The sequence below is a fragment of the Camelus bactrianus genome, chromosome 12, assembly GCF_048773025.1.
Source record: "Camelus bactrianus isolate YW-2024 breed Bactrian camel chromosome 12, ASM4877302v1, whole genome shotgun sequence".
NCBI classification, from domain to species: domain Eukaryota; kingdom Metazoa; phylum Chordata; class Mammalia; order Artiodactyla; family Camelidae; genus Camelus; species Camelus bactrianus.
Window position 1 is genome coordinate 61,404,567 of NC_133550.1, and position 10,296 is coordinate 61,414,862.

At 50.7% G+C, this 10,296-nt stretch overlaps 1 protein-coding gene and 1 long non-coding RNA gene across 4 annotated transcripts; one reads left to right on the forward strand and one right to left on the reverse strand.

The window, feature by feature from the left end:
• Nucleotides 1-9: 9 nt before the first annotated feature.
• On the reverse strand, nt 10-9,637 carry ANKRD54 (ankyrin repeat domain 54). 3 transcript variants are annotated; one of them, XM_074375525.1, is made up of 8 exons: nt 9,176-9,637; nt 7,635-7,682; nt 4,596-4,694; nt 2,565-2,636; nt 2,023-2,070; nt 1,823-1,947; nt 1,499-1,606; nt 10-1,139 (listed from the first exon to the last, which is right to left on the reverse strand). In XM_074375525.1, exons 1-8 carry the CDS (start codon nt 9,498-9,500, stop codon nt 1,065-1,067), a joined length of 900 nt encoding a protein of 299 aa, XP_074231626.1. In that variant the 5' UTR covers nt 9,501-9,637; the 3' UTR covers nt 10-1,064. The 3 variants fall into 3 exon arrangements, with proteins under 3 accessions (XP_074231626.1, XP_045376629.2, XP_074231627.1); XM_045520673.2 differs by having other exon boundaries at nt 4,596-4,689; nt 9,176-9,314; XM_074375526.1 differs by lacking the exon at nt 2,023-2,070.
• On the forward strand, nt 3,315-6,963 carry LOC141579453 (uncharacterized). The gene is made up of 2 exons (XR_012510913.1): nt 3,315-6,413; nt 6,724-6,963. It is a non-coding gene; the product is annotated as an uncharacterized LOC141579453 (long non-coding RNA).
• Nucleotides 9,638-10,296: the final 659 nt, after the last annotated feature.

A 10,296-nucleotide genomic window follows, 5' to 3' on the forward strand; every position in this document is an offset into this window, starting at 1 on the left:
CCACAAACGTAGAGGCTTAAAACAACGCATATTTATTCTCTTACAGTTCTGGCAGTCAGAATCTAAAATCTGTCTCACTGGGCTAAAGTCAAGGTGTCAGCAGGCTGGTTCCTTCTGGAAGTTCTGAGAATCCATTTCCTTGCCCTTTCTAGCTTCCGGAGGCCGCCTGCATTCCTTGGCTTGTGACCCTTCCCCGCACTACTCCAACTTCTTGCTTCTGTCACTGTATCTCCTGCTTCCTCTTTATCTCCTGCTTCCCTCTAATAAAGGTCTTGTGATTACACTAGGCCCACCTACATAATCCAGGATGATCGCCTTGTCTAAAGACCCTTCATGACACCTGCAAAATCCCTTGTCATATAAGGTACTGTTCACAGGTTCCTGGGATTAGAACATGGCCATCTTGGGGGCCACTCCTCAGCCTACTACAACTAGGCCACGGAATGGCTACGCCCTCCTGCTGTTTCAGTGATCGGGAGAGAAAGGGCTGGGGATTTTCTGCTTTGAGTTCAGCCGGGTCCTTCCTAACCTTGTATTTCTAAGGTCTAGGCTTTACCAACTCTCCCCTTCCAATCGGAGAAACTCACTGCCATGCTGCCTCGAAAGTCAGGTGACAAGTCTAGACCTAAGTGCTGGTGAGGAGTGCAGGGCCAGCCAAGAAGCCCCCGAGGTCAGAGGGTGCCTGCTCTGAGCCCCACCCTCCTGGCTGCAACAAGCCCATGGCTGGGAAGGGACCCGCAGAAGGCTCTGGGGCCTGCTGAGGGCGCCAGGGCGGCCGTGGGACAAGTGAGGCCTGCGAGGACAGTGCATGTTGGCCAGAGCCGAGGTGTGGCTGCGGTGCTGCGGGAGCTGAAGAAGCTGGGGGCTGTGATCCCGGCCCACAGAGATGCTAGAGACCGTGGCTGGGAGCGGCTCTGAGTTTGGTGAGTGAGCATCTCTGCCTCACAGCAGCGGGGGTGAGGGCCGCAGCAGACAAAGTCCCAGGCATCGGGCTTTTTTTTTTTTTTTTTGTAAAGCGGGGCAGGTAGGGGAGCGGCGCAGTGGGAAGGCGGGGGCCTCTCTTGCTACCTCTTCTCCAGGTTCTGCATCTGCAAGCTGAGGGAGGTGAAGCTGGCCAGGAGGTCGGTCACTTCATCCACCTGCGGGGTGAAACCGAGGCTCTGTGATGGGGTGCCCCAGGTCTCCCCCACAACACCGCAGGCAAGACTGCAGGCATGGAGGCAGGAGCTAACTCTCCTCCCAGGGCACGTGGTGGCTTCACTATGACTACGGAACAGCTGTCCCAGGGTTAATCCTTGATGCCGGGTATTCTCAGACTGCCCAAGAGAGAAAGGCCACGGCTGCTTCAAAGGCAGCGGAAAGCTTTGAGGTCCACAGTCGACTGCCACCCCCTAGCCATGCCTCTTTCTCCTGCGAGCTCTGGCTGCGGCAGAGCAGGGATGGGCTGGCCCGGAGGCTCCTGCTAGGCCCTGGCTCTGGCCCGGCAGCTGTGGCTCACCTGCTCTTTGGTGCTTGTCATCTGGAGGCGGGTGCAGAGGTCGTCCAGCCGCTCCCGCTGCTCATGCCGCCCCAGGCGCTCCAGGTACTCCCTCAACATCTGGATGATCTGAAATAAGAGGGTGGGCTGAGTGCTGGCTTCTAACTAGGAGGCACAGAGAGGCCCAACGCTGCTGCCAAGAGGCACAGTGGAACAGGTGCCAGCTGGGGCCCGCGTGAAGTGACTCAGGAGCCCTGGCACCCGGGGCTGGTGTGTCTGTGGTTTGGGTAGCACGTGTCCAGTGCTCGCTTGGTGCTGCATGCTCAGCCCAAGGTGGGCACTCACCTGCTTCACCTCCAGCCGCACAGCCTCCAGGCACTGGGAGTGGCCTTCCTGCAGGATGTTGAGCTTCGACTTAGCCAGGTGGAGGGGTGTGCGGCCAGCTCGGTCCAGGGCATCTACACGGGCGCCTGTGGGAGCAGGCAGAGGTAAGCATGCTGGGGGTGTGGGTGAGAGAGGAGGGAGAAAGGGAAGGGACCACATACCTCCTCGCAGCAGTGTGGTGATGACAGGGACATGGTTGGTGCAGGCAGCTGAGGAAGAAGGGCAGGGATTGAGAGTCCAGGACCACCAGGCTTGGTGCTGTGTCCTGGCTCTGAGTGTCCCGGTGCCAGGTCATGCCCCCGAAGAAGGCATCACCGAGGCAGCAACTGGGCAGGACTCAGCAATCAAACTCCCTCCCTGTCCAGTTGGGGAAACTGAGGCTTGGAGATGGGACCTGCCTCCCCATGAGCCACGGCATGAGTCAGCCATGGGGCAGGAACTGGCTGCAGGTCTCACCTCCCCCAGCAGAGCTGCTGCTAAGCCAGTTTAGGTTGTAAAATCAGCTCTGCTCAGGGCACAGCCAACCAGTGACTGACGGGGAAGGCCATGGGACACAGCCTAGGGGGAGTGCAGCCCTGGAGGCTTAGGCTCCCTCCCGGTAATAGGAGAGTCTGCTGGGAGCCCACAGGACCCCAGGCTTTCCATCAAAGGCACCTGTCTGTGCTGCAGAGAAGGGTGTCATGGCAGCTTGCCTGGCACTTACCCAGGTGCAGTGGCGTGTTCCCCAGCCCATCTCGCTGGTTAGGGTCAGCTCCATGGTCCAGAAGCAGCTGCACTGGAAACAGGACAACCCAAGAGGGGGTTGGGGGCTTCTATGGGCAGCACCCTAACCCCCACCCCTAACCTAGCTGAAGAGACTCACTCCAAGTGTGGAACCCTGAAAGCCAACACAGTTCCCTACGTTGTCTTGTTCACTCACTTGCTTGCCCATGAGGCTCATGTGCAGGACCCTGAGGGCCAGGAACTGAGGGTTCTGGGAGGGCCCCTAACCCGTGCAGGTATTAGGCAACAGAAATTTTAAGAGTTAAAGAAAGTTCTCCTAACAGCAGTGGCTGCTAGTAAAGGCTCTTAAGGGCATTTCCTCTTCCCTCCACAACCAAGCACCACGGTGGGAATTAGGTCAACAGAAGATGCTGTGCACCCGCTCCTTCAGGGTCTGTAGGCCACCTCAGGGGTGGGCTGTGCTATCACCGTGGCTCACCGATCACCCAGATGGATCTGCAGGCAGACTAACTCATCGGAGGAGGCCAGCCTGAGCCTCACAACATATACAGAAACGAATTCAAGAGGGACCAGGGATCTAAGTGTGAAAGCTAAAACAGTTAGGCCTATAAAAGAAAACAGGAGAATATCTTCACAACCTTGGGATAGGCAAAGATTTCTTAAATAGGTCACAAAAGTACTAGCCATAAAACAGAAAAGATTGATAAATTGGATTCATTAATATTAAGAACTTCTGTTGGGGGGGAATAGTTCAGTGGCAGAGCACATACTTAGCATGCACGAGGTCCTGGGTTCAATCCTCAGTACCTCTGTTAAAAAATTTTTTAAATACATAAATAAACAAACCTAATTACCCCCCCAAATAATAAAAAATGCAGTAAAATAAATCTATAAAAAATTAAGAACTTGCATCCATCAAAAGACATTTGGAGAACAAACAGGTAAGCTCAGAAAAAGTCGTCTACATTTAATCAATGATTTGTATCCAGAATATAATAAGAATTTCTACAAATCAATAAGAAGAAAGATAAGTAACTGTTTTTAAAAAAAATGGACAAAAGACTTGGGCAGATACTTCACAAAAGAGGATATGAAAATGGCCAAAAAATACATGAAGATGTGCTCAATGTTATTGGTCATCAGAGAAATGCAAGTTAGACCACAAAGAGATACCACTATACCAGAAGGGCTAAAATTTAAGAGACAATAGCAAGCAATGGCAAGGATTGGTGGGAAGATGTGGAACTTCTTACGCTGCTGGTGGGCATGGAAGTGGGGAAAAGTCTGGTAGTACCACTAACGCTGAACATGTGCCCCAGTGACCCAACAATTCCACTCCTGTGTTTGTACCTAACACAGGTAAGTGCTTCTATCCACCGAGTCATACGTACAAGAATGTTCCTAGCAGCTTTGCTCCTAACAGCCCAAACCAGGAAACAACAGACACCCATCAGTAGTAGAATGGGTGAACTGTGATCTGTCACACAATGAAACACCACCATCCAACAATAAGAACACACGAAATACTGTTACACAACCTTCAGGGATGAATCTCAAGGATGTGATTTTGAGTGAAGGAAGTCAAGACACAGAAGAATGCATACTCTGTGCTTCCATTTATGTGAAATTCAAAAACAGGATAGATTAATTTATGGTGAACAAAGTCCACATTGGGGTAAGGACCGGAAGGTGCATGAGGAAGGCTGCTGGGGACGGTGGTTATATCCAGAAAGTTCACTGTTTATAAGTTATACCACATCCAAAAAAGACTTCTGTAGAAAGGCGGAGGGGACTGCTGTCCCACTGCTGCCCTTAGCACTGAGTAAACGCTGCCGGAATGTCTGGAAGGGCGTCTGGCAGCGCCACTTCCACAGGCTAAGGGAGTGAGACAGGCCTGGCCTTCCTTATATCTGCACCCCTCGTTTGGCAGACAGCAGATCTTCCCGACGCCGGTGCCTCTGGGGTGATGCTACTTGCCCAGCCCCACTCTGCCCCACTCCCCAGGACTCACCAATCTGGTCGTTGCCGTTGCAGGAGGCAAAATGCAGAGCAGTGCGGCCCTTGTCATCGGCTGCGCAGGGATCCGCGCCATCTTCCAGCAGCTGCTGCACTGACACCACCAAGACGGAGGGAGCAAGTAGAGAGAGAGGCAGTGTTAGCCAAGCTGCAGCCCCCAGGGGATGGAGAGGAGTGCCCTTTCAGGCAAGGCATCGATAATGTTTGGGAGAGCTAGTCCATTCTGGATGCTGGCCCCCCAGGGACTGCTGTGCCAAGGGACTTGTTCTCCTGAGGACACAACTGATTCTGAGCGTCACAGATCCTGGGTGCTCAAACTATGCATCTAGAGGTAGAACATCACAGAAGGCTCTTGGCCCTCAGGGTCAGGAATTTTGGAGTCATGGAAATCCCCAGCATAGACTTTGGCCCCACCTCTCCACCTGAGTGTGGATACACATCCATTCCGGCTGGACACAGCTGGCTAGGCTGTTGGCTGGTGCTTAATTTGCTCATAGAAGGCAGCCCTCTAGAGTGGACAGAGCACAGGTTCTGCCACACAAAGCCCCAGGCTAAGCCAAGCAAAAAAGAAAGGAGTTCACTGCCAACAACATGGGGCAATGGGAAGAGCTGGACTGGCTGTAGGAAGGCCTAGACTGGGGCCCCAGTTCACCAGCAAAATGGGAGTAATCTCCGCCTGGCCAATCTCCAGAGCTGCTCTGGTAACAGTAATGGATATAAAATTCCTTCCTTGAAAAGTTCAGAGCCATTATAAAATGTGAGGCATTATGCATTACATTACAGTACGTGTCCAACTGAAAGGCAGAAATTGCTGCCAAACATCATCCTAGAGCAAGCAACATTTTAGTCTCTCTCTCTCTCTTTTTTTTTTTTTTTTTTTTGAGGTTTAGCATCAGTCCTTAATGCTGTCATGCTGCACGCTGACAAGATACATGCTTTGGTCTTGTGTTGGCAGTGGCAATTTACAATGAGTTTAAAGGTCGAACCACCAGACTGGCCTGCAGGGACAGACGCTTGTTCTAACTCCACTTCCCAGGTTCCTTCTGAACTCCACCATGGCCCTATACATGGAGCAGCAGCTGCAGTGGACTGGTTTTGTTTGAGTGCACACCACGGAATTATAAAAACATATTTACAGATGTTCCACAGTGCTCCTGTAATCAGGAGCAAAGGTCTTTTTATCAAAAGGGGTTATATTGAGGGCTGTGCAAAATTCAAAAGGATTAGATCCCTCTCCAGGACTCGAGTCCTTCTAAGACGAAGCCCAGATACGTCCTGCTCCATGAATCTCTGTCTCCTCCCTCAAGTTAGTTAGCCACTCCCTCTCCTGTATCCCCATGGTGCCCTGTTCATCCTGCTCATATTAACGTGCTCCGCTCTTTTAGAGTAACTGGGACTGTACACCAAGGACCAGCCAGGCGTCAGGTACACGTCTGCCAAGCCCCTCGACCACCCAGCATGGTACCACGTCCATGCTACAGGCTAGGAGACAGACTCCAGCCTAAGCTAACAGGAGGCCAAGCTGGGAGAGAAACCCAGGTTTCTCTGATTCGAGAACTTAACACATGACTCTGGTTGTTCAGGGGGTTTTATTTTGGAAATGATGTCGCTTTATATTCTTCTTTTCCGAATATGTTAGAGTTTTTTTTTTTGTTTTATCTTGATAACTTGGACTAAGATATTACTTGTCCTGCTCCATGAATGAAAGTAGAGAGAATTGAAAAGCCCTCCAGTTTCCAGGCCTGCTCACTATGCTCCACCAGGGATAAGGGACCCACTTCAAGGCTCACGGTAGAACACCCAGCCCCCTCAGGTAAGTGACCATCTCTCCACACCTGTTGTAAATGGGCTCTCCTATTCCACAGCCTTCAATCCATGCTCACCTTTTATCTGTGGACCATAGCATCCCACCACCAAAACAGTGAGGTAGGCAGAATAACAGCCCCCAAAGATGTCCACACCCTCGTCCACAGGATTTATGGATATGCTAGTTTACGTGGCAAAAGGGACTTTGCAAATGTGATTAAGGTTAGGGATCTTGAGCTAGAAGATTATCCTGGATTATGCAGGCCAAACCTAATCCCAGGAGTCTTTAAAATCAGAGAACCTTTCCCTGTCTTGAGAAACCAGAGATGACAGCATAAGGACTCAGTCTGCTATTGCTGACTTGGAAGATGGAGGGAGACAACTGTGAGCCAGGATGGCCAGTGGCTTCCAGCCAGAAAAGGCAGAGAAACAGAGTCTCCTCCGAGTCTCCAGAAAGAAATACGGCCCTGCGGACACTTTGATTTCAGTCTGATGAGACCTGTGTTGGACTTCCAACCTACTGAATTGTATGATGATAAACTAGTGTTGTTTCACACCACTATGTTCATGGTTATTTATTACAGCAGCCATAGAAAACCAATACACCACTTTTTCCTGATTCACAGAAAGAATTCAGAGGATAAAATTAAAAATATTTTCCTATACTTTATCTTGGATCTTTGATGCTCTTACCGCCCTGTCAGCTAGTGAGCAGTGAAGAGCAGTAACAAAAAAACCAAAGTGGTGTCGTGCTAGGAGCCCTCCCATGCCTTTGAGATGTTCTGGCAACTGAAGTTTGAGAACCAGTCACCCAACTACCACAAAGCCTCAGTGAGCAGTTGAAGGTGGTGGCTTGGGGCAGATGGTGGCTCTCCTGGTGGTTTCAAGGTGACTATTCATTCCCACTGACCAGAAATTCCAAAAACCTCCTACTCTGCTACTGGATGCCAGGGATACAAAAGCAGACGTGGTCCCTGCCATCAGGGAGCCCATGGGGTGATAAACACTATGACATCAGGAAGTACAAGGTGACAGGGGAAGCAGGGAAGAGTGAGCATCTAAGCCAGACTTGTCGTCTGCAAGGTGACTGCAGTGATACAAGAAATAGAGTAAGCCTGGTCCAAAGGGTGAGCTGGCAGAATTGAAGCACTGTCTTCCCAGGTATTGGTTACCTGGATTTTTCCTTCCCAGACCAGACCATGGAGCTGGACTCGCTCTGCACACTCACCTGTTTCCACATCGTTGGCATTGGCTGAGTCCCTTAGCCTCTTCAGAGCTGTGAAAAGAAGAAGAGTGCCAATTAAAAAAAAAAAAACAACAACAAAAAACAGCAACAGCCATGATGAAGCAGAAAGCGATGGCTTCCTAGTTACCCACCATTCAGCAACAGTAGCATCTAAAGAGAGAAAGGTGTCAGGATACAGGAGCCACTACCCTGGGAACGAGGACAAACTTGAAATGTGACGCAGCTAGTGCAAAAGCCACATTTTGTAGCAAATCCTCCAAGGCCTTTGGAGCCAGATCTTGGCTCTGCCACTTGTGGCGGGGTGACCTTGAACAAGTTAGTTAAGCCCCCTGGGCCTCAGGTCTATAATCTGCAAAACAAGGCTGAGCTCCGTCCTGACAGCCCTGAGTTGTGGCAAAGACAAAATGAGATGATTTACATGGAATGCTCTTTGTGAGCTGTGTTACACAGATAATCTTATATTCTCCTTCAAAACAGGCCATTCCCAAATGACTAACTTAAATTTGGTAGTTCCTATGCAGAAACTCTCTTCTCCACAATGGCACTGCCTCTATATTAGTGGCTAATATAAAGCAATGCCTTCATCATCAGAGAAATGGTCAAAAATTGCAATTCATATACATAATAATTCCTTACATTTGTACAGCACTTTATGGTTTATACAGCACTTTCAAGTTCTCATTTAATCTTCATAACACCACTAAGATATTAGTAGGTTCTAGAAGGACCCTAAAAGTCCCCATTCTTCAATCTTTCAGGGTGTTGGTTTCCATGGCATCCATAAAATGTAGGAGACAATATGGCAGAAGTACCAAAGTAAGGGTTTGAGTCTGGCAGACCTGGGTTCTAATACCAGCACAACCAGTTTTTAGCTATGTGGTTTGGAGCAAGACAATTTCTTTAGCCTCAGTTTCCTCTGCAGTAAAATGGGAACAGTATCTGGATCTCAATGAATTATTATGAGGATTAGAAGTGATCACATGTCACCCAGCAGTGTTTGGCACACAACAAAGGCAGACTAATACCTATACATTCTTCACCTTACTTAACTCTGGCAGCAACCCTGTAAAGCATACTGTACCCGTTCTACAGATGAGAAAACTAAAGTGAAAGGTTCTATAGTTTGCCCAAGGCTTCAATGAGATAGAAAAGTCCAGTCCAGGTCTGTGCATTTAAAGAAGTTGGTAGGACTTAGCTAAAGGTTCTGGCCTCCAGTCTCTGATATGAAAGTATTCTCCAGTACCCCATTTATTTTCTACAAATAAACACGTGGAGTCAGGAAAAGTTTCTATTCAGAAATTACCAAACGTAAAAAGCCTCCAGGACTGGTTTTGAGCAGGAAGACTTTTTTTAAACTCACAGTCCTTAGCAGGTATACTACTACTATTAGTCCTGAAAGGAGACTCAGGGGTCACTCGGGGCCCGTGGCTCAGACGTCGAAGGACACCATCCTGAGCGGGCGGGTGAGGTCAGGGCCCGGTTCTCTGCTGAGGGCCAGCCCCGCCTCCCGCCGCGCTCCTCACCGTGCACCTCCTTGCCCGTGGGCCCGAGCCGGCGGTGGGGCCTGGCGGCGCGCCTCAGCCGGCCGGCGGGAATCTTACAACGCAGCTCATCGCGGGGCGCCGCGTCCTGCTGCCACAGGACGTGGAGGTAGCGCAACGGGGACTGGGCCCCGCCGGACACCCGGCCTGGGAGGCCTGCGCCCCCGCCCAGAGCGGACCCGAAATCAGCAAAGGAGAAGAGGCCCTCGGGGCCCGTCAGCGGCTCCGGCGCCACCGCGCACTCGCCATCCGAGCTAGAGCGGCCCGAACGCGGCTCTTCATCCGCGCCCCCGGCTGCGGCTGCCATGGCAACGGCTCCGCGCTGGTTTGGCCGCCGGAGCCTCGTTCCCGACAGACCAACGGACCAGCTTCCCTCCGCCCTAAGCCTCCCTGTCAGCGGGCGCGCAGGCGGGCAGGGCCTGCAACCACAGCAACCGAGCAGGGGGCGGGCTCAGGCTGCTAGCTGGGCCGTCCCGGACCAATGAAAACCCTTCGAGCCTATCCCCCTACAGCCAATCGGGCATAGAATGGGCAATAGAACTGGTTTCCGGCACCGTGACTGACGGACACTAGGGCCAATCACAAATTTGAGTTGCTCACGGCCTCGCCGTAAGTCCCCACCGGAGCCAATAAAACAGCTGAGTTTAAGACACTTTTTTCCCCCCATTTTCCCCATCGGATCATGGGAAAGATAACGGGCAGCTGCTCTAGCCAATCACGTTAAGACAATTTGCAGCCAATCAACAAAGGAAAGTGAAGGCACCAAACGAAAGGGATAGAGAGATAGGTAAGAAAAATTTTAAATCAATGAACTAAAAAGAAAGAAAAGAAAGAACTTCCCACAAATGCATAATGTAAGTAGGAAAGTAAGAATATGTTAAAATGTGGGGCTAGCACCACGAACTGTAGAGTAGTAACTTCAAAATGCGATAGATCCCTTTAGCTCTCTCGGTAACCCTGGCGTTGATCATTGATTTACAAAGAATTATATAATTAAGCATAGAAACACCAGAGCGACACTTTAGTCGGAGAGCCAGTCACTGAGCCAGTTAATTCTCTATGTTAGGTCCTAGACACAGAATCAGACTTGGTGCCCCCTGAGA